The sequence below is a fragment of the Carcharhinus amblyrhynchos genome, chromosome 23, assembly GCF_965287045.1.
Source record: "Carcharhinus amblyrhynchos chromosome 23, sCarAmb.v2.hapA, whole genome shotgun sequence".
NCBI classification, from domain to species: Eukaryota; Metazoa; Chordata; class Chondrichthyes; order Carcharhiniformes; family Carcharhinidae; genus Carcharhinus; species Carcharhinus amblyrhynchos.
The window spans coordinates 13,938,361-13,966,260 of record NC_137346.1 but is presented as its reverse complement, the minus strand read 5'-3'; the positions used below and the strand labels follow the sequence as shown (position 1 = coordinate 13,966,260).

Genomic DNA, 27,900 nt, shown 5'->3' with positions numbered 1-27,900 from the left:
TCTATTCCCTCCCTATTCATGTACCCATCTAGATGGCTCTTAAATGTTGCTAATGTGCCTGCTTCCACCACCTCCTCTGGCAGTGTGTTCCAGGCACCCACCACTCTGTGTGAAAAACTTCCCCATGCAAATCTCCTCTTGTTTCTGACCCCCTCCCCTATCAAAATACTCGGGTGCTGGGAATCTGAAATCACTCAATAAAATAGACAATGCTGGAAATAATCACGTCAGATGCTGCCAGTTTTATATTTTTATTTCTGTCTGTCTCAATCTACCTTGATCATGATTTCCCTCCCGTCTTCCCTTCAGTCTCCAGCACCTCCCCCTCCTCTGCTCCCCATTCGCCCCATTATTCCCACCAAGCTTCACACCATCGTCCAGCGCAACCTCAGAACCATCCCTAATCTTCCTTCCCTCCACTTCTCCTCTTTAGCTCCCTCCTGTCCCAACCCCAAATCTCTCCCCTCGAATCTCCCCTCCTTGCCCTCCTCAAATCTCCCCCTACCCCAATCTCTCCCTCTTCCATTCCCCCAATCTCTCCCTCTCCCCCAGATCTCTCCCTCTCTGCCCAATTTCTTTCACCCCAATCTCTCCCTCCCCCCATATCTCTCCCTCCCCCACCCAATCTCTCCCTCCCCCACCCACCCACCCACCCAATCTCTCCCTCCCCCCATATCTCTCCCTCCCCCACCCAATCTCTCCCTCCCCCACCCACCCACCCACCCAATCTCTCCCTCCCCCACCCACCCACCCACCCACCCAATCTCTCCCTCCCCCACCCACCCACCCAATCTCTCCCTCCCCCACCCACCCACCCAATCTCTCCCCTCCCCCACCCACCCACCCAATCTCTCCCTCCCCCACCCACCCACCCAATCTCTCCCTCCCCCACCCACCCACCCACCCACCCAATCTCTCCCTCCCCCACCCACCCACCCACCCAATCTCTCCCTCCCCCACCCACCCAATCTCTCCCTCCCCCACCCACCCAATCTCTCCCTCCCCCACCCACCCACCCACCCACCCAATCTCTCCCTCCCCCACCCACCCACCCACCCAATCTCTCCCTCCCCCACCCACCCACCCACCCAATCTCTCCCTCCCCCACCCACCCACCCACCCAATCTCTCCCTCCCCCACCCACCCACCCAATCTCTCCCTCCCCCACCCACCCACCCACCCAATCTCTCCCTCCCCCACCCACCCACCCACCCAATCTCTCCCTCCCCCACCCACCCACCCACCCAATCTCTCCCTCCCCCACCCACCCACCCACCCAATCTCTCCCTCCCCCACCCACCCACCCACCCAATCTCTCCCTCCCCCACCCACCCACCCACCCAATCTCTCCCTCCCCCACCCACCCACCCACCCAATCTCTCCCTCCCCCACCCACCCACCCACCCAATCTCTCCCTCCCCCACCCACCCACCCACCCAATCTCTCCCTCCCCCACCCACCCACCCACCCACCCACCCAATCTCTCCCTCCCCCACCCAATCTCTCCCTCCCCCACCCACCCAATCTCTCCCTCCCCCACCCACCCACCCAATCTCTCCCTCCCCCACCCACCCAATCTCTCCCTCCCCCACCCACCCAATCTCTCCCTCCCCCACCCACCCCCCTCCCCCACCCACCCACCCACTCTCCCCCCACACCCCCCCACCCAACCCCCCCACCCCCCAATCTCTCCCTCCCCCACCCACCCCAATCCCCCCATTCTTCCCCCCCCACCCACCCAATCTCTCCCTCCCCCACCCCATCACCCACCCACCCAATCTCTCCCTCCCCACCCACCCACCCACCCAATCTCTCCCTCCCCCACCCACCCACCCACTCTCTCCCCACCCACCCACCCAATTACCACCAATCTCTCCCTCCCCCACCCACCCACCCAATCTCTCCCTCCCCCACCCACCCCCCACCCAATCTCTCCCTCCCCCACCCACCCACCCACCCAATCTCTCCTCCCCCACCCACCCACCCATCTCTCCCTCCCCCACCCACCCACCCAATCTCTCCCTCCCCCACCCACCCACCCACCCACCCAATCTCTCCCTCCCCACCCCACCCAATCTCTCCCTCCCCCACCCACCCCACCCACCCACCCCAATCTCTCCCTCCCCCACCACCAGATCCCCATCTCCCAATCTCCCAGAAACGAAACTGATGTCCCTTCGAACTGCCTTTAGGGATTTCCTTGTATGAATTGAAAGCGAAAGTGTGAGGCAGCCGCCTGATAGACAACAGCAGCAGCAGCGCGAACAGAGGCCCCGCCATGTATTGGAAAATATTCCTTCTACACTTTTCCATTCTTGCTGCCGGTAAGAACATCAGACAGCGCCGAGCCGAGTCCGCAGACAGCCGAGTCTAATGTAATGATTGTGTCGGTGTTGGAAGCTGGCCGCGGAAAGCGAGGTTTCTAATGTGAAACTAACAAATGCTCGGGGGATCCTGACAGTGCAAGCACAAGAGAAAATGGCAGGGTTAAAGTAACTGGGAGTAGCAGCCGAAAGAGCCACACTGAATATAACAACACTGTCAGCGCGCAAGGAAAGGGGGCGGCACAGTGGTTCCAACTGCTGCCTCACAGCAACAGAAGAGAAAATGCTGGAAAATCCCAGCGGGTCCGGCAGCATCTGTAAGGAGAGGAAACGAGCTGACGTTTTGAGTCAAAAGCTTTGACAAAAGGTCATCCGGACTCAAAACATCAGCTCTTTTCTCTCCTTACAGATGCTGCCAGACCTGCTGAGATTGTCCAGCGTTTTCTCTTTTGGAATCTTTTAGATTCCAGCAAAAAAAATTTGCTTTTATCCAGTGCCTCACAGCGCCAGCCTTGGGTGACTGTGTAGAGTCTGCATGTTCTCCTTGTGTCTGCGTGGGTTTCCTCCCACAGCCCAAAGATGTACAGGTTAGGTGGATTGGCCGTGCTTAATTTCCCCTTTTAGTGTCTAAAGATGTGTAGGTTATAGAAAGACAGGAGATAGGAGCTGGAGGAGGCCATTCGGCCCTTCAAGCCTGCTGTGCTATTCAGCATGGCCATGGCTGATTGTCCACCTCAGTAGCCTAATCCTGCTTTTTCCCTGTAACCTTTGATCTGAACCAACATGACCAATTTCATCATATTTGCTTGACCACTTATCTCTATTTTCTTTGCTAATTAAATGGAGGTTGAAGTTGTATGTAGATGATAATTTCATTATACTGTTGTATACAAATGATGACAGTCTTGCTCTGCAGAGGTTAAATTTGGTCTTTTCAAGTGCAGCAGAGCAGAATAAATCAAAGAATACTAAGCAATGAACTGATACAACAGCTGGTGCTTACATGAGATTCATAGCATTGCAAAGGGAAAGATGAAACTTAAATAGAAATGATCAACCCAGCAATTATGGTCATTAGAATGCATTTGCTAGACAAAATACATACCAAGATAATGGAGCTGGTGGTATACATTATATTTGGTGGGAACCTCTTTCGATATATTTATCTATGCATAAACAATTTCAAGAATATTTCAAAAGTATTTGTTCATATTAAATGAAAGAAAGGAACCCAGGTATTCCTGCTGACCTACACACTGTTTTGATTATTATTGTGACAGAAGTTTGAGCGATATTTGAGAAACTAATATCATTCATTCTTGTACTCGAGCTTGAAGTGATTTGACTTGATTTATTATTGTCACATAAAGCGAAAAGTACTGTCTCTTGCACACAATACAGACAAAGCATACTGTATATAGGGAAGAAAAGGAGAGAGTGCAGAGTGTTACAGTCATAGCTAGGGTGTATAGAAATAGCACCTTAATACAAGGTAAGTCCATTCAAAAATCTGATGGCAGCAGGGAAGAAGCTATTCTTGAGTCGGTTGATATGTGTTCTTAGACGTTTGTATCTTTTTTCTGATAGAACGTGCTATATCCAGCTGCCCTTTGAATACATTCAATGTTTTGACATCAACTACTTCCTGTGGTAATGAATTCCACAGGCTCACCACTCTTTGGTGAGGAAATGGCTTCTCATCTCTGTCCTAAATGGCCTACACTGAATCCTCAAACTGTGACCCTTGGTTCATGGACTCCCCCACCAGTGGGAATAACCTCCCTGCATCTATCCTGCATAGTCCTGTTAGAATCTCATACAGAGATTCCCCCTTATTCGCCTGAACTCCTAATCTAATCAATCTCCTCATACATCAGTTCAGCCATCCCCGGAATCAGCCTGGTAAACCTTAGCCGCACTCTCTCGAGAGCAAGAACATCCTTCCTCAGAAAACTGTGCACAATATTCTACATGTGGCCTCACCAAGGCCCTGTATAATTGCAACAACACACTCCTGCTCCTGTACTCGAAACCCCTCGCAAAGAAGGCCAACATGCCATTTGCCTTCTTTACCACCTGCTGCACCTGCATGCTTACCTTCAGCGACTGGTGCACAAGAACATCCAGGTCCTGCTGCACATTCCCCTCTCCCGATTTACCCATTCAGGTAGTAATCTGCCTCCTTCCAGAATGAATAACCTCACACTTATCCAAATTATATTGCATCTGCCATTGATTAGCCCACATATCCAACCTGTCCAGATCATTCTGAAGGATCTCTGCATCCTCGTCACAGTTCACCCTCCCAACCAACTTGGTATCAGCTGCAAACTTTGAGATGTTACATTTTGTTCCCTCATCCAAATCATTAATGTACATTGTGAATATCTGGGGTCTGGGCACTGATCCCTGTGGCACTCCACTAGTTACTGCCTGCCACTTTGAAAAGTACCAGTGAATTCCTACTCTTTGTTTCCTCTCTGCCAACCAGTTTTGTATCCATCTCAATACACTTCCCCCAATCCCGTGTGCTTTAATTTTCTTATGTCAATTTGCCATGCTAAATTGCCCCTTAGCATCCAAAGATGTGAAGATTAGGTGGTTTGGCCATGTTAAATTGCCCCATTCAGTCCAAAGGTGTGCAGGTTAGGTGGATTGGCCATGCTAAATTGCCATTTATTGTCCAAAGATGTGTAGGTTAGGTGGATTGGCCATGCTAAATTGCCCCATACAGTCCAAAGATATTTAGGTTTGGTGGATTGGCCATGCTAAATTGCCCCATACAGTCCAAAGATATTTAGGTTAGGTGCATTGGCCATGGTAAATTGCCCCTTGGTGTCCAAAATGTGAAGTTTATATAGATCAGCTATGTTAAATTGCCCCTGAGTGTCCAAAGATGTATAGGTTGAGTGAATTAGTCATGGTAAATGCGCAGGGGCTACACGGATAGTGTGGAGGAGGGGGTGCCTGGGTGGAATGCTCTTTGGATGGCCTCTTTCTGCACTGCAGGGATTCAATGGTTCTAAGACAAATCAGAAAACCATTGGCTCATTGTGTCAATGACAGGAGAATATAATGGCTTTTAGGACCCCACAATGGTTAGCAGCCCACAAACATTGTAAATCACACCTGTAATGGGCCAATGGGATAAGCATTCCTTGATCCAGTTATGTGTTATGACCTTGGAAACGTCTTTGTGAAGATTCACCCTGGTACCTTTAGATCAGCTTGCATCAGTGAGGTTGGACTATCCCTCTGTGAGTTCACAGGGCACTGACACTAGATTGCAGTACTGCAGGAGTGCTGGTCTGTCAACAGTCATTTTCCATGATAAATGAAAGCTTACCCCATTTAAAGCTGTTAAAAATTCCATGGTAATTTTAAAGAGGGAGTTCTCCCTAATATACCATCAATCCCCTTACCAATTTTGGCATAAGTAGATTACTTTGTCATTCTATATTGTGTAATATAAAGGCAGTGTTTTTTGCTTATTCAATTTATAAACACTTTAAGGAAATGCATTTACAATTTCACAAGAAATGCCCAGCAGATAAGGCCTTCAGTGTCGCAATCACAACACTGGTCCATTGCAGGAACCGGAGAATACGTTGCTTGAAAGACTTGAGTTTTAATAGTGTTCTGTGCGTCAAAAATGTTGTAGACCAATAAAGTCTTTTGATAACAAAAAGAACCAGAAAATGCTGGGTAAACTTAGCAGGAATGGCAGCATCTGTGAAGAGAGAATCATAGTTAACGTTTCGGATCTGTCTGACAATTCTGCAGAATTGAAGAGGGATAGAAATGTCATTGATTATATAGTGGTGGGGAGGCGAGTGGAAGGAGAGGGATAGGTTGGAGCTCAGGAAAGATTGACAAAGATGTCATGGACACAAGACAAAGGGAGTGTTAATGGTGCCTTTGAGGACTGAAGAAGTGCTAATAGTGGCATAAAGGTAAGGTTTGTCAGCCTTTTGGCTAAGATCAAGTGTCAGATTCCAGCCCAAGATGGGGATGCAATGCCTCATCTTGTCATCTTGGATCTTGTTTGTCTCTCTTGTGGGGACCATGAATTGGATTCAATTAGATTTTGAATTTGGTTTCTGGGGCAAGGAAGGATTAGATTTGGATTTTGCCCGGTCCACTCTGAGCATTGACTTTATAACTTTAAGGATGGAGTTCAAAAAATTAAAAAGGGAGGACAGCAGAATGTGTTAGTAGAAGGTCAGTGCTCAATAGAAGCAAAACTCTTGGTTCTCTCTCCATAGATGCTGCCAGACCTGCTGAGTTTATTCAGCAATATCTGCTTTTATTTCAGATTTCCAGCGTCCGCATTGTTCTGCTTTTATTTAAGCCTTTTTATAATCTTTGTAGAGGGAGACATGGATAGAGGTGTTGGTTTGAATAGTTGAATGTAGACTGCTTGAATGTAGTAGCAATGGTGCAGATGAAAATAAGTGGGGAATGGTCTGCAGTGTTTATAACCTCTCTGCAATGTGAAGCAATTCTGTAATGATGCTTAGTCCAATACAGAAACCAATTGCACCGGGTTGGGAAACATGAGGATAGGAGTAGGCCATTCAGCCCTTCAAGCCAGTTCCACATTTCAGTGAAACTTTGATTGATCTGTACCTTAGCTCTGTGCACCCATTTTGGTTCCAAACCATGGTACTGCAGTGCAATACTGAGTGAGCGCAGTAGTATTGCCTGGATTACGTGCTCGGGTTCTTGGGGCAAGGCTTGAACTCATAATGGCACCAAGGCACAAAAGCTTGTGACTGAGCCACACTTAAGAGGTTAATGAAAAAGATGCACTTGAAAGCAGAGCAATCATCCCCAACGTAGAGATGACAAGTAATCCAACTTCTTGGTATTCAGTGCGGTATCTGTGCAACGTGCGGAGTGACAGTATGCAGTTGGTGTTGAAATTTTTCTTTTAAACTCCTCTATTTATTTCTCAAGCTATTGTGCAGGCACAGAGTAGACACACGGTCCCAAACAGAAAGCTGGACTGCATGTTTGTGGAGGAGAAGCAAAATGAAGAGCTACAAGCACTTGGGCCAACAGCCATTAAGAGGAAGGCCCTGCTTCTGTCCGGTGATCTGAGTGGAAATGAGAAGGCCATTATTTTCAAACTTCAAGGTATTGTGCTTTGATCAGCAATTTACTTTCTCTGGAGGGCACCTCCTACATTTAGGGTAATTGTTTGCAATAGTTTGGGAAATCTTTTCTATTCCCCTACAATTAATTTTTTTTGTGCTCATACGTGGGACATGGGCATCCTGCTGGCTGGCCAGCATTCATTGCCCATCCCGAGTCGCTCTTGGAGGGCAGTTGAGAATCAGCCACATTGCTATGGCTCTGGAATGACACGTAGGCCAGACCAGGTAAAGATGGCAGATATTCTTCCCTTAAGGATATTACTGAACCAGATGAGTTTTTTCAACAATCGACAATGGGTTCGTGGTTATCATTAGATTCTTAATTCCGGATATATTTTATTGAATTCAGATTCCACCATCTGCCATGATAGGATTTGAACCCGGGTCCCAGAACATTAGCTGAGTTTTTGGATTAATAATCTCGCAAAAATACCATTAGACCTTTGCCTCTTCATACTCATAATAGAAAGTCCTATCTTCTTTATTTTATTATACTAGCAGACGAACAAGGAGCAGGAGTAGGCCATTCAGCCCCTCAAGCCTGCCCTGCCATTTAATAAGGTTAGGGTTGATCTGATCTCAATCTCAAGTATGCATCCTGCCTACCTCCAATAACCTTTCACCCCCCTTGCTTATCAAGACTCTATCCACCTCCGCCTTCAAAATATTCAAAGAGTCTGCTTCCAGAGAGTTCAAAAGACTCACGACTCTCTGAAAGAAAACATTTTGCCTCATCTCTGTTTTAAATGGGCATTCCCCCTTATTTTTAAACAGTGACCCCTAGTTCTAGATACCCTGCGGTGGCACGGTACCACAGTGGTTAGCACTGCTGCCTCCCAGGGCCAGGGACCTGGGTTCGATTCCTGGCTTGGGTCATGTCTGTATGGAGTCTGCACATCCTCCTCATGTCTGCCTGAGTTCCCTCCGGGTGCTCCGGTTTCCTCCCATAGTCTGAGAGACGTGGTGGTTAGGTGCACTGGCCATGCTTGATTCTTCCTCAGTGTACCCAAACAGGTGCCAGAGTGTGGCAACTAGTGAATTTTCACAGTAACTTCATTGCAGTATTAATGTAAGCCTTACTCGTGACACTAATAAATAAACTTTAATGGGCTGAATGGCCTCCTTCTGTACTGTAGGGATTCTGTGATGATCCTGTGAAGTACAGACTATCACAGCTTCTGTTAGCTGTGCATATCTGCTATGAGCCAGTGAGTAGCACTCGTACCTCTGAGTTAGAAGATTGTGGTTTTAAGTCCCGTGTTGGAGATTCGCGCTACAGCATGACCCCTCTGTTCACTGCTAAGGAGTATACAGTGCCTGATATTGTCTCGATGATGAAGTGAGGCTCAGCCTACCTTCAGGTGGATGGAAGAGAGGCCATAGTACTTTATCGAAGAGTGCCAGATGGGGTGACACGAAACTGATTATCATTACAGTAAACTCCCGTGGGGCGGCACGGTGGGCCAGTGGTTAGCACTGCTGCCTCACAACGCCAGGGACCGGGGTTCAATCCCTGCCTTGGGTCACTGTCTGTGTGGAGTTTGCACGTTCTCCTCGTGTCTGCATGGGCTTCCTCCAGATGCTCCGGTTTCCTCCCACAGTCCAAAGATGTGCAGGTCAGGTTGATTGGCCCCTTAGCGGGGATTAGCAGGGTAAAAATGTGCGGGTTACAGGAGGAGGGCCTGGATAAGATTGTGGTCAGTGCAGACTTGATGGGCCGAATGGTCTCTTTCTGCACTGTAGGGATTGTGTGATTCTATGATATAATTCACGACCCTTTTTATCGTGAAATCATTTACCCGCCCAAATGCATTTGTACCTGTAACATCGGGCCCGAAACTCACTCAACTGCGATTAAGCTGTTGAACTGTCACCGTCCCTCTGGAGAAAGCATGTGCTGTGCGTGCACTGACTCTGCGCATGTTAGCTCAGTTTGGCTGGACAGCTGGTTAGTGAGGCCAGCAAGGCAGGTTCAATTCCCATACGCAGCTGAGTTATTCATGAAGGTCACTGCCTTCTCAACCTTGCCCCTTACCTGAGGTATGGTGACCCTCAAATAAAATCACTACCAGTCAATGCCAAGTGTCTGGGACTACGGTGAATTTACCTTTAGCTTACTCAGTAAGAATGACATGTTTCAAACAGAAATTGGATGCAATTGCCAATAATTAGTCTGAAAAAATCTTTCGGGAGAAGTGGTATTCATTGATTTGAATTGATTTGATTTATTATTGTCACATGTATTAACATACAGTGAAAAGTATTGTTTCTTGCATGCTATACAGACAAAGCATACCATTCATAGAGAAGGAAAGGAGAGAGTGCAGAATGTAGTGTTGTAGTCATAGCTAGGGTGTGAAGAAGATCAAATTAACGCAAAAATCAACTCCATTCAAAAATCTGATGGCAGCAGGGAAGAAGCTGTTCTTGAGTCGGTTGGTTTATGTCCTCAGACTTTTGTACCTTCTCTCTGACAGAAGAAGGGGAACAGAGAATGTCTGGGGTGCATGGGGTCCTTAATTATGCTGGCTGCTTTGCCAAGGCAGTAGGAAGTGTAGACAGAGTCAACAGATGGGGAGCTGGTTTGCGTGGCGGATTGGGCTATATCTATGATGTTTTGTAGATCCTTGTGATCTTGGGCATAACAGGAGTCACACTAAGCTGTAATACAATCAGAAAGAATGCTTTCTATGGTGCATCACTACGGTGGTGTCATCAGCAAACTTGAAAATCGAATTGGAGGGGAATTTGGCCATACAGTCATAGCCGTACAAGGAGTATAGTAGGGGGCTGAGAACACAGCCTTGTGGGGTACTGGTATTAAGGATGATGTGGAGGTGTTGTTGCCTATCCTTACTGATTGTGGTCTGTAAGTTAGGAAGTTCAGGGTCCAGTCACAGAGGGAGTTGCCGAGGACCAGGCCATTGACTCCCCAAGTCAGTCATTTCAAAATACCTGGTCAAATGAAATTGGTAGTGTTCATTGTATTGATTTGGAGAGATAGATTTTCGGTGTAAACAAAGACAACTTGGGATTTAAGAGTAATATTTAAATACATGAACACTCTGTCTGGTTGTTTCCCGATCACAAGTGACGGCGGAAAGATCTGCAGAATCTTACAACTTGAGAGGATTAGAGAAATGTGTGTGTTTAATGCTGGGACTCATCTTTCTGTGAAAAAAGGTATGGATAAAGTAGACATGGAGCGGATGCACCCTCTTGTGGGGCATTCACGGACGAGAGGTCATACATAGTCCTGGGATAAGGGGTAGCAAATTTAAAACAGAGTTGAGGAGAAACTACTTCTCCCAAAGAGTTGTGAACCTGTGGAATTTGTTACGCCAAAGTGCAGTGAATGCTGGGGCAGCGAGTAAATTTAAAGAGGAGTTAGACAGATTTTTAATTGGGAATGGGTTGAAGGGTTATGGCGAGAAGGGAGGTAAATGGGGATGAGGAGCATATCAGCCATGATCAAATGGTGGAGCAGACTCGATGGGCCAAATGGCCTAATTCTGCTCCTATATCTTATGAACCTATGAATGGTTTGCATCATTTCCTATGAACCTACTGTTTAATTATTACGTGACCCTTTCTCCTTATTTACAGAGTCTTCACTAGATATCATCCAATATGTGGGTGAGCAGCCTGACAAATTGGAATGTGAAATTCGTAGGTACTCCACTCACGGAATCCACGTGCCCTGGCCACAGCAGGGCAAGGAGGCCATTATGGACATATGGTTCACGGTGACGATAAAGCATTTAAACAGCAGGTTCACTGCGACCAGCTTTGTGAGGCAGATAGAAGCACCTGACAGCCAGCACAGTGAAGCAAAAGTGGCTGACGAAAATTCACCCATTGGTGATGCCGACATTCTGTTAGTTCAAGGTAATGTTCAAATGCAAACCAACCCGGGATAATTTCAGAGAGAGTGCTGCAAAAAAAAATGTGCGCATGTGTGTGTATGTGTATATGTGTGTGCATTGTGTGTGCGCACACGTGTGTTTGTGCATGCGTGTATATGCATGTGTTGGTGTGTGCGTGTGTGTGCGCATGCATGTGTGAGTGTGTATATGTATGTGTGCGTGCATATGTGTATGTGTGCACATATGTGCATATGTGCATGCACGTGTGTGTGCATGTATGTGAATGCACGTGTGCGTGCATATGTGCATGCGTGATGGATAATGTCTGCCTTCCATGGGAGCGTTAAAAAGCATCAGTATTCATGTGGGTGAACAAAGTAAGTAACCATGTAACATAATGAATCATAGAATCCCTACAGTGCAGAAGGAGGCCTTTTGGCCCATTGCATCAGCATTGACTCTCTCTTACTGCGTATCTTACCCAGGCCCTTTCCAACACCCTTTCCCTGTAACCCCACACATTTACTATGATTAATCCATCTAATCTACACATCTTGGGACATTAAGGGAGAATTTAGCATGGCCAATCCATCTAACCAGCACATCTTTGGAGTGTGGGAGGAAACTGGAGCACCTGGAGGAAACCCACACAGACATGGGGAGAATGTGCAGACTCCACACCGACAGTCACCTGAGGTCGGAATTGAACCCGGGACCTTGGCACTATGAGGCAGCAGTTCTAACCACTGTGCCACATGTGACTGGATTTATGAAATGATGGATGGCACAGTCAGTGTTGGGTGACTGTCTGTGTGGAGACCGCACTTTCTCCCCGTGTCAGTGTGGGTTTCCTCCGGGTGCTCTGGTTTCCTCCCACAGTCCGAAAGACATGCTGGTTAGATTGATTGGCCGTGCTAAATTGTCCCTTACTCTCAGGGGGATTAGTAGGGTAAATATATGGAGTCACGGGGATAGGATGGGATTGTTGTCAGTACAGGCTCAATAGGCCAAATGGCCTCCTTCTGCACTGTAGGGATTCTATGATTCTGTTCTATGAGGAAAGTAGGATTTTAAGTGGTTTTATCTTGGGTACAAATAAGAATTAATTGTTGCAAAATGCAAGATAAATAGCCTTTTCTTTTTGCATGCTAGTGAGCTACATTGTGCACACCAGCACCCCACTGATTCGAACCAAACTCAGGCAAGACCTGGTTCTGGACTGCGGCTACAAGATTGATCACAGTACTGACTTTAACATTGACTGGAGATACCAACACAAAGGGACAAAGAGGAAACTGTTCTCCTACAATGGACGACATGAGCGGGTTGAACACTTTGAGAAAGGAGTTGAAGTATTTATGGATCAAATCAAGAACGGAAATGCTTCCATCCGCATTAAAAATATCGGCATTAATAATGAGGGATCCTACATCTGTTCTGTGTATGTCCCTCCACTCTTTGGAACACACACCATCGAGGTGGAAATCATGGGTAAGATTCCGAATCTGATAAATTGGTCAACGTTTGTAAATGAACGGGCCAGGAGAAATGACAGTTTGAATCCATTTGGGATGACAGAACAGTGTTGAACAGAACATTGGCGGCTTACATTAGCACTGTCACTGTGTGGAGTCTGCACGTTCTCTCCATGTCTGCGTGGGTTTCCTCTGGGTGCTCCGGTTTCCTCCCACAGTCCAAAGACATGCTGGTTAGGTGCATTGGCTGTGCTAAATTCTCCCTCAATGCACCCAAACAGGTGCTGGAGTGTGGCGACAGGGGGATTTTCACAGTAACTTCATTGCAGTGTTAATGTAAACCTACCTGTGACAATAATAATAAAATAAAAATGAAAAGATAGCACATTTAATAATAAGTTCCAAATGCTGTCCCTTATGCTTCATCTGAAAGATCTGCTGGTTAGGTGCATTGGCCACGCTAAATACTCCCTCAGTGTACCCGAACAGGTGCCGGAGTGTGGCAACTAGGGGATTTTCACAGTAACTTCATTGCAGTGTTAATGTAAGTCTACTTGTGACTAATAAATAAGTTTTACTTTTTCTTTTGTTTCACTTTTGCAATGAAATTACCCTGAAAACCCCCTAGTCACCACACTCTGGAACCTGTTTGGCTACACTGAGGGAGAACTTAGCATGGTGGCCAGTACATCTAACCAGCACATCTTTCAGGACTGTGGAAGGAAACTGGAGCACCTGGAAGAAACCCACAGACAGAGGGGGGAACCTGGGTCCCGTGCACTGTGAGTCAGCAGTGCTAACCAGCGTGTCGCCCATAGATAGGTATTACAGTCTGAATCCGGTCACTCTCAAACATGGTCCTTGCAGATACATTAAACATATGCTTTTTTTCACCAGCGTTTTTAAGCGTGTGCGTAACATAATGATTGTGAAAATATCACCATGCAATTAAGGAAAACCGTAAAGGCTTATTTTCAAAAGCTGTTTTAATTTTTTTTTAATTGGTAGGTCCCCTTACTTGTTACTGCAGAGTCATGTTCGCATTGGAAGATTATTCTTCCAATTTCATTCCATTTGAAGAGATTGAAAGCTTCCTAGGGCGGGATTTTCCAGCCCTTCCCGCTGGCAGAATCTTCCGATCCCACTGGAGGCGAACTCCAGTGGCGCATTCCCAGGTGGCACGGTGGGAGAGCAACGCAAATCGCGACTGGACTTTAGTGGGACCACATCATCCTGTTGGCCAATGATGAACTGTTTCCGCTGCTGGAAATCGTGCCGTGGGGGTGGGGAAATCCTTGAGTGTTAGCGAGCCTATAAAACGTGAATGTATGTCCGGGTTGGTTGTGATTTATTGTGCATATGGTGCTTCCTTTGCAGAGTCGCCCATTGTCTCAGTGAGCCCTGATTCCCTCTCCGTGAAGGAGGGGGATGAGCAGAAGCTGATGTGTGAGACAGGCCGCTACTATCCGCTGGACGTGACGGTGAAGTGGCTGCGGGAGCAGGGCGGGGGGCACATGCTGCCCGTTTACATGCCCAACGTCATCTTCTCGCCCCACAGGCGGAACACAGACGGCACCTACAACATGAGCAGTTTCTTAAGGTTCGTCGCCTCCCTCAGGGACAATGGCGCCACCTACACCTGTCGAGTTGAGCATGTCAGCTTGGAGAAACCGATCAAACGCTACATCCAAGTAAAAGTGGAGGGTAAGCGATGAGGAGAGTCCAGTGATGCCGTTTGCTTGAAATTGTGTTTCATGAAGTCAACATGCGTGGGAATCCGATGCTATGATAGATGTTCATGTCGCAACTCCCTGTCTTGATATTGAAGCAATGCCAATTCGGTGAGAATGTCCATTAATTCACCTAATGTTGCAACCATTTTGCAACCAACCTGGTTCCTCAGATTAAAATGGCCCAAAGGTTGACCTTTCATATATATTTCCTGCCTGCCAAGGCTTTTATTTTCTCATCACCTGCTTCAACCAGGAGAAAGGAGCTGAACTGACTCAAATTCTGTACATATGTGCCACGTTTCGCTCCAATCTCAGTGGAACAGAGACGGCTTGTCACTTACTTTCCATAGTTTCCAATTTGGAGAATTTGCAAAGTTCTTTGCAAATACTCTGGGGAATGTAAAAATGGTAGTGAGAAAGGTCTGTGCAATGACTTGCTACTGTAGATGGTACATTTTCCACATCTGTTACTGCATACTTTCCTTCTGCAGTAGACCTTCCAAATCACATCACTTTACATTTGTCCAGGTCATATTCCATCTGCCATCTTTTGGCCCAGATCTCCAGCTGATTTATATCCTGCTGTATCCTCTGACAATCCTCCTCACTGTCCGCTACTCCCCCAAATTTTGTATCATCTGCAAATTCACTAATCAGACCACCTAAATTTTCCTCTAAATCATTTATATATATATATTACAAACAACAGAGGTCCCAGCGCTGATCCTTAGGGAGCACCACTCGTCACAGACCTCCAGTTAGAAAAATACCCTTCCACTGCCAGTCTGTATGCACAAGTCAATTTTGTATCCATCTTACCAGCTCACCTCGGGTCCCCAAATGACTTCACCTTCTATATCAGCCTGCCATGAGGAACCTTATCGAAGGCTTTACTCAAAGTCCATGTAAACAACATCCACTGCCCCGCTCTGGTCAACTTTTCTTGTCACTTCCTCAAAGAACTCAATCAAGTTTGTGAGACGCAACTTCCTCTTCACAAAACCATGCTGCCTATCACTAATAAGCCTATTCTCTCCCAGATGTGAGTACATCCAGTCCCTAAGAATCTTCACAAATAATTTCCCCACCTGAATGTTATGTGTCACCCCAAGCCTGAATGTTGTCCAGATTCGCAGCATTTGGGCATGGACTGCTTCAGTATCTGAGAGTTGCAAATGGTGCTGAATGTTGTGCAGTGAACATGCCCACTTCTGATGTTGTGAGAGAAGGTCATTGCTGAAGCAGCTGAAGAAGGTTGGGGTGACACGTGACGAGTAACATTCAGGCCTGTGTGAGCCTTACGTCAGTGGTGGGGAAAGATTCTTAGGGACAGGATGTACTCACATCCGGAAGAGAATAGGCTTGTTAGCGACTGGTCACCACCCTGAGGAACTCCTGCAGCGATGTACTGAGACTGAAATGATTGTCCTCCAAGACCACAGCCGTCTTCCTTTGTGCTCGATATGGCTCTAACCAGGAGCGAGTTCTCCCCCTCAAGCTCATTGATTTCCTTGATGCCACACTCTGGTCAAATGCTGCCTTGAGAAGAACATAGGAACTAGGAGCAGGAGTAGGCCACCTGGTCCCTCGAGCCTGCCCCGCCATTCAATAAGATCATGGCTGATCTTTTCGTGGATTCAGCTCCACCTACCCACCCGCTTACCATAACCCTTAATTCCTTTACTGTTCAAACATTTATCTATCCTTGCCTTAAAAACATTCAACTGCTTCACTGGGCAGGGAATTCCACAGATTCGCAACCCTTTGGGTGAAGAAGTCCCTCCTCAATTCAGTCCTAAATCTTCTCCCCCCTTATTTTGAAGCAATGCACCCTAGTTCTAGTTTCACCTGCCAGTGGAAACAACCTCCCTGCTTCTATCTTATCGAATCCCTTCATAATTTCATATGTTTCTATAAGATCCCCCCTCATTCTTCTAAAATACAGTGAGTGTAGCCCCAATCTCTCAATTTCTCCTCATAAGCTAATCCCCCCAACTCTGGAATCAACCTAGTGTACCTCCCCCCCCCCCCCCCCCCCCCCCCCCCCCCCCCACCACCTCCCCCCATGCTAGTATATCCTTTCTCAAGTAAGGAGACCAAAACTGTACACAGTACTCCAGGTGTGGTCTCACCAACACCTCGTACAGCTGTAATATAACCTTCCTGCTTTTAAACTCCATCCCTCTAGCAATGAAGGGCAAAATTCCATTTGCCTTCTGAATTACCTGCTGCACCTGCAAACCAACTTTTTGTGATTCATGCACAAGGACACCCAGGTCCCTCTGCACAGCACTGTCCTGCAATTCTTTACGATTTAAATCATTGTCCATTTTACCAAAATGGATGACCTCACATTGACCGACATTGTACTCCATCTGCCAGACCCTCGCCCACTCACTTAGACTATCTATATATCCCTCTGCAGATTTTCACTATCCTGTGCACACTTTGCTCTACCACTCAGAGGCAGTCACTTTCATCTCACTCTGAGTTCAGCTGTTTTGTCCCAAGAGTAATTAATGGGATCAGGAGCTGCCATGAGGTCTAATTTTTTCTGGGACACTAAAACAAAAACAGTAGAATTCTTTGTGACATAATTTAACTGGATTTTCAAACAGTTGTTTCAACAAGAAAGATTTATAACAAAACAAAAAGCAGGAGAATTGAGGGCAACACCTGGAGACTGGGCATGAGTGAATAGTAGGGAATAAAGAATGTAAAATGTATAGTGTAAGCAGGGGTGGGGATGATGAATGGAGTATCTCAGTGTTCCGTCCTTGTAACCTTGCTTTGTGTCAACGTAAATGACCTTTAGAAGCAGAAATTCTCTGTCAGCTTCTTCATTGATCAAATAATTCCAAAGCAGAGAAGAAAGGACAAAACATACGGTCAATTCTTTGAAGAAGTATTTAAATCATCTTTGCAATTAGGCAGACAAATAGTTTATATTTAACTCTGCCAAATGTAACATATAATATATGGAGTGGGAAATGGGGTGGCATGGCGACGCAGTGATTCACACTGTTGCCTCTCAGTGCTGAAGTGGATGTGCCGGCGTTGGACTGGGGTAAACACAGTAAAAAGTCTGACAACACCAGGTTTTAGTCCAACCGATTTATTTGATAGTAAACTCACTAGCTTTCGGGTTAGCCCCTTCGTCAGGTGAATGGAGAGTTCTGGCCTCAGACAGAGTATATAAAGCACAGACAGTTTACAGATTACTGATTAGAATGCGAATCTTTAGTGCCTCTCGGTGCACCAGGGACCCGGGTTTGAGTCCCAGCTTGGGTCACTGTCTGTGCGGAGTCTCCCCGTGTCTGTGTGAAGTTCCTCCGGGTGCTCCAGTTTCCTCCCACAATCCGAAAGATATGTTGGTTAGGTGCATTGGCCATGCTAAATTCTCCCTCAGTGTACCTGGAGCGTGGTGATTAGGGGATTTTCACAATAACTTCATTGCTGTGTTAATGTAAGCCTACTTGTGACACTAATAAATAAAAAATAAAAATGCTTTTTGGTTTTTGGTGTTAAATGTTGGGGTGGCACAGTGGTTAACACTGCTGCCTCACAGCACTAGAGACCTGGATTCAATTCCTGGCTTGGGTCACCATCTGAATGGAGTTTGCACGTTCTCCCCATGTCTGCGTGGGTTTCCTCCGGGTGCTCCGGTTTCCTCCCCCCAGTCTGAAAGACATGCTGGTTAGGTGCATTGACCCGAACAGGTGCCAAAGTGTGGCTACTAGGGGAATTTCACAGTAACTTCATTGCAGTGTTAATGTAAGCCTTACTTTTGACTAATAAATAAACTTTTAGTTGAAAGGATAAATGTTAACCAGGGCTCTCCTGATTCTCCTTTGAGTGGAGCTCCTCTTTGCAATGTACACAGCAACAATTCTCAAAATGCTGACATTGAAGATCTTTTGTTTTACTTCCACAGCACAGCCTCAGATATTTCTGTTCATCTTAACGTTGGTTACGATTCTGGTTTTCTGCACTTTCCTGGTCATGCTGCTGATTTGGATAAAAAATAGTAAGTTCTTGTTTACAAATTCTCTGCCCTTAGTCAGCATTTTCTGATGCAGTGTCCAGACTTCCACAGTAATCACTGTCGCAATTGGCCAATCTTTGTATAAACAACTTGCAAGAACAATTTTGTCTGGAAGCTCACACCAGAGGGGATTTTTTTCACCAAATCGCACTGTGTATGCAGCACAGAAACAGGACAGTTGGCCGGAAATGTTTCTGATGGTGTTTACGTTCTACACAACTCCTCCTGTTCCTGGGCAGCATGGTGGCACAGTGGTTAGCACTGCTGCCTCACAGCTCCAGGGACCCAGGTTCAATTCTGACCTGGGGTGGTGATCTGTGTGGCGTTCACCCCTTGTCTGTGAGGGTTACCTCTGGGTGCTCCGGTTTTCTCCCACAGTCCAAAGATGGGTGGCTTAGGTTGATTGGCCATGCTAAATTGCCCCTAAGTGTCCAAAGATGTGTAGGTTAGATGTATTAACCATGGTAAATGTGTGGCGTTACAGGATAAGGGTGGGGGAGAGGACATGGATAAGAGTTAGTGCAGACTCGATGGGCCAAATGGCCTCCTTCACTGTAGGGATTGTATGTTCCGCTTGCTTTGTCTTTCTTTATCTTTCTCTCAGACCTTTTCTCTCATCTGATTTCATTTAATTTCCTTTTAAAAGCATCTAAAGCTCTGTTATGTCAGGGATATTGAGGGATAATACAGCTCCCAACTGGATTGAGAAAGTGGCCATGAGCGAAATCAATATTGATTTATAAACATTAACGGCTTACAACTTTGAACAAGATTTTGGCAGGCATGTTATGAAATAGAGTTTCATAAGATTTATAGATCTAGTTGGACAGCCAGGTCACGATTAGGCTTCTCGCTATTTAAATAACTGTTTTGTCAAGGTCAAATGAATTTTTAGTTCTTTAATTGGTAATGATGCAGTTTATCTTTACAAATGAATTAAGAATCTATTGATGACCATGAAAACATTGTCGTAAAAACCCATCTAGGTCACTAATGTTCCTTTAGGAAGGCTTGGCCTACATGTGAGTCCAGAGCCACAGCAATGTGGTTGACTCTCAACTGCCATCCAAGGGCAATTAGGGATGGGCAATAAATGCTGGCGCAGCCAGTGACACCCATGTCCCACAAATGAATTATTAAAAAAAACACCAAAAAATAGTAGATTTACTAAAACAGGATGTTCTGTTTGTTTGTAAAATAAGACCCGTCAGAACATTGAACGGTATGTTTGAAAGAGCAATGCTCAGTTTTATTGGAATGCTGTATCAGTGTTTGTCTTTTACTGAACCCACTTGTGGTTGCTAAAGGGTTGATTGCTTAAGAGGAGGTTGCAACAGGAAGTGCAAAAGGGCCTAATGGCGATGTGATTGTGCTAGAGTAACTTTGTCTGGGATTTTCCCGATAGAATGATAATGGAGGTTTCCAGGATGGTATGACAAGAGGGTCATTTTAGCCTTGCTACATGGTGGACTGGTGAGTGAGAAACCCAGAAAGTTAAATATCATCAACAACTGCAATGAACTACCTAAAAGGCACCTCACAGTTAAGGATGGAAGGACACAGTGCAGTTTGGGAAACGGGGAAAGTGAAGATGAAGGGATATGTTTTCTGGGACTTTTTAAGGTGTGGAGTGATGCAGCAAGACTTAAGAGTTTAGGAAGTGGTTGAGCTGTGATGGCTGAAGGCTCTGCCACCAATTCCTGGATAGAGGGAATTGGGGAATATCATGGATCAGTGTGGGAAGGATGCAGGATGTGAGATGGGCTGGAGGAATTTGTAGATGCAGAACGAGACAGAATTGGGGAATGTTTTGTCAACAAAGATTTGGAAATCAGGGGATGTTGGCAAAGGGGCTCAGGACCTCAAAAGTACTGAAAAGTGAAGCAAGGAAAGGACAAAGACATGGGTGAGAGTTTGAACATCCTTGGAGATAGTGATTGAAGAAGATATTATTACATTTGATTTGATTTATTATTGTCACATGTACTGGGATAAAGTATTGTTTCTTGCATGCTATACAGAAACAACATACTGTTCATGGAGTACATAGGAGAGAAGGAAAGGAGAGGGTGGAGGATGTAGTGTTAAATTACAGCTAGCATATAGGGAAAGATCAGCTTAATATATATAGGTCCATTCAAAACTCTGACAGCAGCAGGGAAGAAGCTGCTCTTGAATCGGTTGGTACATATCATCAGATTTTTGTATCTTTTTCCCAACGGAAGAAGGTGAAAGAGAGAATGTCCGGGGTCCTTGAATTTGCTGGCTGCTTTTCCAAGGCAGCGGGAATGGATGGGAGGCTGGTTTGCGTGATGGATTGGGCTACATTCACGACCCTTTGTAGTTTGATTGAAATGGGCAGCCTTGTCGATGGATTTTATTTGATTTGCGATTTGATGCTCGCCCCTCGATGCCTCGACCAGCTGCCCAATCATGTTCAATTTATTCTCAAGCCTAAGTGCAGCGGTTAAATGAAAGACCTACAGCATCAGAACTTTATAGTTTCTCTCCTCAAAGCAGCTTACCATTTTTTGTGTGAGTCAGCTCTGATCTGCTATCTGTTCACCGCGCAATGTGATTGTGAGTTTTTAATGACTTTTTATCCTTTCCTTTACAGTTACAGAAAGAAACAAGGTAAGAGCAGTGTAATTTGAATTTTATTAATATCACAGTCTTGCACAGAGAATCTATAAGAAAGTGATAAAGGTGATTTTAGTTAGATGTAATGCCTATGGATCACTGACTATGTTGGCAGTGTAACTGTATTTTCTTCCCCTCTGTCAGACTATAAGGAAAGGTTGTTCAGGTTGGGCTTATACTCGTTGCAGTTTAGAAGGAGGACAAGCAATCGCGTTAAAACATATCAGATTCTGAGGGAACATGACTGGTTAGAGGATGCTTCCCCTCATGGAGGAGCCTAGAAATAAGGGATCTCTCATTTAAGATGGAGGGGAGGAGGAATTTTTTCTCTCAGAGGGTCATTTAATGTTTGGAATTCTCTTCCTCAGAGGGCAATGGAGGCAGGGCCATTGCACATATTCCTGCAGTCCAGAGATGTGCAGGTTAGGTGGATTGGCCATGCTAAATAGCCCCTTAGTGTCCAGGGGTGTGTGGGTTCGGTGGATTGGCCATGCTAAATAGCCCCTTAGTGTCCAGGGATGGGTGGGTTTAGTGGATTAGTCATGCCAAATGCACAAGGATAGAGTGGGGGTGGGGAAGGGCTGAGTAAGATGCTCTTTCAGAGAGTTGATGTAGACTTGATGGGCTGAATGGTTTCCTTCTGCACGGTAGGAATTCTATGGAATGCCAGATGAAATCTTTGACAAAACATCTTTCTTCAGCAGTACTCAAGTTCTGTATCAAATGAATATTTGATCCTCATTTTTATTTCCTTTATCCTATTTCCATTAGAACAAAGATATTGTACATTTTGCACTTTAAGATATTTTCGTACTTTCCCTGAAATTATTCCCTTTCTCTTTGCCAAGAAAAAAATACTTGGTTCTTGCTCATGGGGTTTGAGAAGGCTTTTAATGACTAGAAAATATGGATTGAAAATGGAGAGGGTGTTTGGGAAGTAGGAGCTAGATGGCTGATGGGTCTGCCACAGCTGATGGGACAGAGGAAGGAGGCCAGAATCAGTAGCCTAAATAGACTGTGACAGGATGTGGGAATGGAGTTTATTGCAGCCTGCTGATTCCATGGTGTCTACTATTGGTTGCGGAGTTTTCAAAATCAAAGCTCTGAGAGTCCAAAACCCATTAGAGTTAGTGAAGGTGGAGATGATTGGTGCAAGAGACTTAATACAAGCCAAAACGTAGATAGTGGAACTTGTGACATAGAGACAACCCAGTGAGAAGCACTCCTGAGAATTTGAGTCTGGAGTGGCTAAGGTTTCCAGCATGGTTGGGTTGAGGCTGGGGTAGAAACAGGAGATGTTGGCATGCAGACAGGAGTTTCATTGATAGATAATGGCCGGAGTTCTCCGGTGACTGGGATTCTCCGGTCCCGCTGCTGTGAATGGTGGCACAGTGGTTAGCACTGCTGCCTCACAGCACCAGGGACCCAGGTTCAATCCCAGTCTTGGGTCACTGTCTGTGTGGAGTTTGCATTTTCTCCCCGTGTGCGTGGTTTTCCTCCGGGTGCTCCGGTTTCCTCCCACAGTTCAAAGGTGCGTGGGTTAGGTTGATTGGCCGTGATAAATTGGCCCTTAGTGTCAGGGGGATTAGCAGGGTAAATATGTGGGTTCACGGGAATAGGGCCTGGGTGGGATTGTGGTCGGTACAGACTCGATGGGCCAAATGGCCTCCTTCTGTACTGTAGGGATTCTATGATTCTATGAATGGTATTTTGGCCGAGTGCCAAATTCTCCATTCTTGGGATGAATGAAGTCGGAGAACCCCGGCTAATATGTGGAATTTGATGTTTAGCTCAGGAGGAATTAACAAATTAAAGTAAGCTGGCAAAATTAATATGACTTCATAACTTTTTTTTAAAACTCTTATCTTTCTAAATTTGTTTTTGGAAATAGCCCTACAACCATTAGAATGAACACACACTGTTATCTTCTGATGTAGTATTTAATGTCCTTCCCTTTATCTCTTCCACAGAAGAAGCCCTACTGAAGATTGGAAAAGAGGATTCAGTGTAGTTACTGATAAGGAAGGTAAGTAAGAACTTGCATTTATAGAGGCTATTAACATGTTTTGGAGCATCCCAAGGTGCTTCACCACCAATGAATTACTTTGAAATGCAGTGACTGTAGACAAGTACAGCAGGAAATTACGCACAGCAAGATCCCACAAAGGACATATGAGTAATTAATCTGTTTGTAATGTTGATGGTGGGAGAGATGCACGTGCCAGTGGGACCAGAGGATCCTGCCTGGATGAACAGCTGGAGAATTCCCCCTCCCACCCCATCCGTACAAGGCGGCACTCCTTCAGCACTGCACTGAGTGTCAACCTAGGCCATGTAGGTTGACACTCTGGTGGCGCAGTGGTTAGCACTGCTGCCTCACAGTGCCAGGGAGCTGGGTTCGATTCCCGGCTTGGGTCACTGTCTGTGGGGAGTTTGCACATTCTCCCCGTGGCTGTGTGAGTTTCCTCCGGGTACTCCGCTTTTCACCCACTGTCCGAAAGATGTGCTGGTTAGGTTGATTGGCCATGATAAATTAGTCCTTAGTTTGCCGGGTTAGAGGGATTAGCGGGGTAAATGTGTGGGGTTGTGGGGATAGGGCCTGGGATGGGAAAGTCATCGGTGCAGACTCGATGGGCTGAATGGCCTTCCTATGCATTTTAGGGTTTCTATAATTTCTCTCTCTGCAGCGGGGGGGTCTTTCTCACTCAGTATTAAGAATGATAACACAAAGTAAAGACTTACAGATATTTCAGCTTTGGCCACTATTGGTTGACTAGATGTATAAAGAATACAATAAGACCTACTCATACTGTGTCACGTGAATTAAAGTGAGTGGTTATTGAATCATTGACTGGATGTAAATAAGACCAGTGCAGTTAATTCTCCTTTTCCTTCTGCCAGGATTTCCTATGGAAGGAGACTGAACCAGATGAAGGGACATTACTTACTGCGTTATTTATTGGCCTCCCTTGAAGATATTTTGACTCCAGTCATTAGAAACCAAGATCAGACCGTGAAAGATACCGGTTGGAATTCTCCGGCCGTTCATGCCTCCTCGCTGCTGCCAGCAAGAGTGGAGAGTTTGGCAGTCCGTCAAATCTCAGTTGGCTGCAGCGGGACTGGACAATCCCAACTGGGGGTGGGCGAGGTCGGCGAATCCGGCCCTTAGCTTTTCATCCGGTGGCTGATTATGTTGACGGTCACCCAGTGAGAGTATTTGGGATTGGAGGTTGTGTATGACACAGAGCTGGCTGCCTTCTCAGGGACTGTCGAGTTAAGGCATAGAAACTGGAAGCAGGAGTAGGCCATTCGGCCCTTCGAGCCTGCTCCGCCCTTCGTTGTGGTCATGGCTGATCATCAGAATCATGACTCTCATCCCGCCTTCCCCTCATATCCCTTGATCTCTTTAGCCCCTAGAGCTATGTCTAATTTCTTCTTGAAATCACAAAATGTTTTTGGCCTCAACTACATTCTGTGGGAGCGAATTCCACACGTTCACCACCGTCTGGATGAAGAAATTTCTCCTCACTTCATTTCTAAAAGGTTTACCGCTTATCCTCAAACTATGACTCCTAGTTCTGGATTCCCCCACCACCAGGATCATTGTTTCTGAATCTACCCGGTCCAACCCTGTTAGAATTTTATAAGTTTCTATGAGATCCCCTCTCACTCTTCTAAACTCCAGTGAATATAATCCTAACCGGTTTAGTCTCTCCTCATACGACAGACCTGCCACCCCAGGAATCAGCCTGGTAAACCTTCGCTGTGCTCCCTCTGTAGCAAGGACACCCTTCCTCAGATGCGCACAGCAAAACTGCACACAATACTCCATGTGTGGCCTCACCAACACCCTATACAATTGCAGTAAAACATCCCTATTCCTATAGTCAAATCCTCTCACTATGAAGGTCAGTATACCATTTGCCTTCTTTACTGCCTGCTGTACCTTTTTGTGCTCAGTGTGTCTGGACTGTTTCAAATGGCAGAGTTAAACCAGCATTTTACACCCTGACAAACTTGTTACATCGTCCATCTTCATTTCTTTCCCTTCCAAACAAACTAAATCCTTACATCCTCTTAAGGTCATGCCCCCTTCCAGAACAAGGGGACATCAGGAACATATTAAATGCGTGCTATAATTTTATGCAGGTGGTGGGTATGAACCGGGGATTCGCTTGGGCTCCTTGGAATGGCATAGGAGTGAAATTGTGGCTGTTGGGTTAGGAGACGCGTGCTGCTAATGTGTGTCTCTGTAAAATAAAAACTCTCCACATTTTCAAAGGTCTCCATCCAGTTTTATCCTCCAGTTCCATGGTTTCTGGATTCAGTTGGCCCCCAGGTGTAAACTGTAGGGGTGCATGTGAGACCCAGTTTGATTGGGGGGGGTGGTGTGGGGAGGAGGGGGTGGGATTGTCGTCTATTACCGCAAGGGTGTGCTGGAAAGGCATAAGATTAGATGGTAAACTGGAACCCAACCCTGTTGGGTTTCCTTTGTTGTACCTGCCGCACAGTTTGTTTTAATCCTAATACAGTGGACTTCTTGTTAGTACAACAATATTTATTTACGCACAATTAATCATCAACCTCCCAATCAACAATAAGTTATCCTTCAGAATACTAAAGTTCAAGTGCAATATCAGACCTTGATTTAACTTTTGCGTGACTAGCAAGTACCCAAGCAGATATTGGCCTTTTTCTGTGCGCTGGTCTCTATAGCCCTCTGCGTAGCTGTCTGGTCCTTTTGTCCTGGTCTGGAACTCTGTGATCTTCCTTCCTTCTCGGGTGTGGTGGCTCTCTTGTGCTGGTTGTCGCTGGCAATGCTCACCATTGTTGTAGCTTGTTTGTGGAGTCAGAGAGAGAGAGAGATTCTTGGCTGTGCTGCACTGTTTACACTGTGTTGGGTTTCGCACCCCATTTGGCCATTGCCAATCAATCGATCAGGACTTGATCACCCTGATCGATAAAGTCCAATCGGGTGCTGCCACACCAATCTCTGGGTGCGTCCCCAGTGGCCATACTTGCAGGTGCTGGAGGCACGTAGGTAGGTCACATACCTTCCTTCCAGATAAGGGGTTAGGTGCCCCCTATGTCTGATAAATAACCCAGTTTGACCAGAAGGTTGCCTTTGTCCTGGAGATGACAGATATCCTGTGTATTCCAGCTCCTGCAGCTGCAGCCTGTCTATCTCTGTCCAATTCCCTTTGCAGCTGCAGTCTGTCTGTTTCAGTGCTTGTCCAATTATCCCAGCATTCCCTTGCAAACCACCATCTTAGGTGGCCTGTTTGGCCACACCTTCCATTCTTTCAACAGACGGATAATCCAGTGGGATCCATTCCTAGTCTGTGATCCTCTCCGTTCTATTTCTCACTCAGTCGGGTATTTTAGATAAAGATGGTGATTGGCTTCATGGCCCCATCGGAGTCTGCTACAGCCTGAGCTTTCGTACTCAGACCTACCTCCCAGCCTTCATGGTGTTGATCAGGTGGAATTTTGTTGGAATTTGGGATATTTTGTATTTTTTTTGCAGCGGATTTTTTCACACAGGGGTTTTTGCACATCACTGCTGGTATATTAACCCGATGCTCCTGGTTACTGCTTGCACATCCTGCCGAAAAATGAGAGTGTTTGACAGATGCCCACCTGGATTAATTGTGGCCATGCGACAACATTTTTCTGTCTACAGTGGCACAGTGGCTGGCACTGCTGTCTCACAGCTCCAGGGGCATGGGTTCGATTCCGGCCTCGGGTGACTGTTTGAATGGTCTGCCCGGGTTTCCTCCAGGCGCTCCGCTTTCCTCACGCAGGCCTGATCAGGTGGCGGCTAGGGGAATTTCATAGTAACTTCATTGCAGCGTTAATGTAAGCCTTACTTGTGACTAGTAAATAAACTTTAACACTCCAGAGATGTGTGCAGGTTAGGTGGATTGGCCATGCTAAATTGCCCCTTTAGTGTTCCGAGTAGTAATTATTCATGGTAAATGTGTGGGGTAATGGGGATAGGACGGGAGAGAGGGACTTAGTAAGATGCTCTGTCAGAGAGTCGGTGCAGACTGGATGGGCTGAATGGCCTCCTTCTGCTCTGTAGGGATTCTGTGATTCTCCCTCGGTCACCACTTCCTCTGACAGTGAAAGTCCAACATTTTATTGGCTTTGCTGGTTGGCTCTGCTGGGTTTTAAATCTACCGGGACTCCCAGCTCCTGTTAACGTTCATCTTTAGCCACTTTGACATCATTAATGGACTGAGGTTCACTCTGTGTTGTACTTTGCACTATTCAGTATTAAAGCTCACTGCCCATTCTCACATGTTGTCTTTTCTGAGCTGCCTGCCTAGACTGCAATTGACTCCTTCCAGCTTGGCATCATCTGCAAAGCTCGAGCATTTTGCACCAGAGTCCTGAACCCAGGTCATTGATGTTATGGGCGGCGCAGTAGCACAGTGGTTAGCACTGCTGCTTCACAGCTCCAGGGACCTGGGTTCGATTCCTGGCTTGGGTTACTCTCTGTGTGGAGTCTGCACATCCTCCTCACGTCTGTGTGGGTTTCCTCTGGGTGCTCCGGTTTCCTCCCACAGTCCAAAGATGTGCCGGATAGGTTGATTGGCCATGCTAAAATTGCCCTTAGTGTCCTGGGATGTGTAGGTTAGCGGGTAAATATGTA

The 27,900-nt window shown here is 46.2% G+C and overlaps 1 protein-coding gene across 1 annotated transcript; it reads left to right on the top strand.

Moving 5' to 3' along the window:
• Window positions 1-2,150: 2,150 nt before the first annotated feature.
• dhrs13b.2 (dehydrogenase/reductase (SDR family) member 13b.2) lies at window positions 2,151-25,532 on the top strand. The gene is made up of 9 exons (XM_080210508.1): window positions 2,151-2,324; window positions 7,284-7,463; window positions 11,090-11,371; window positions 12,502-12,840; window positions 14,202-14,528; window positions 18,492-18,584; window positions 21,220-21,236; window positions 23,213-23,268; window positions 24,144-25,532. Exons 1-8 carry the CDS (start codon window positions 2,279-2,281, stop codon window positions 23,225-23,227), a joined length of 1,299 nt encoding a protein of 432 aa, XP_080066634.1. The 5' UTR covers window positions 2,151-2,278; the 3' UTR covers window positions 23,228-23,268; window positions 24,144-25,532.
• The last annotated feature ends 2,368 nt before the right edge of the window (window positions 25,533-27,900 follow it).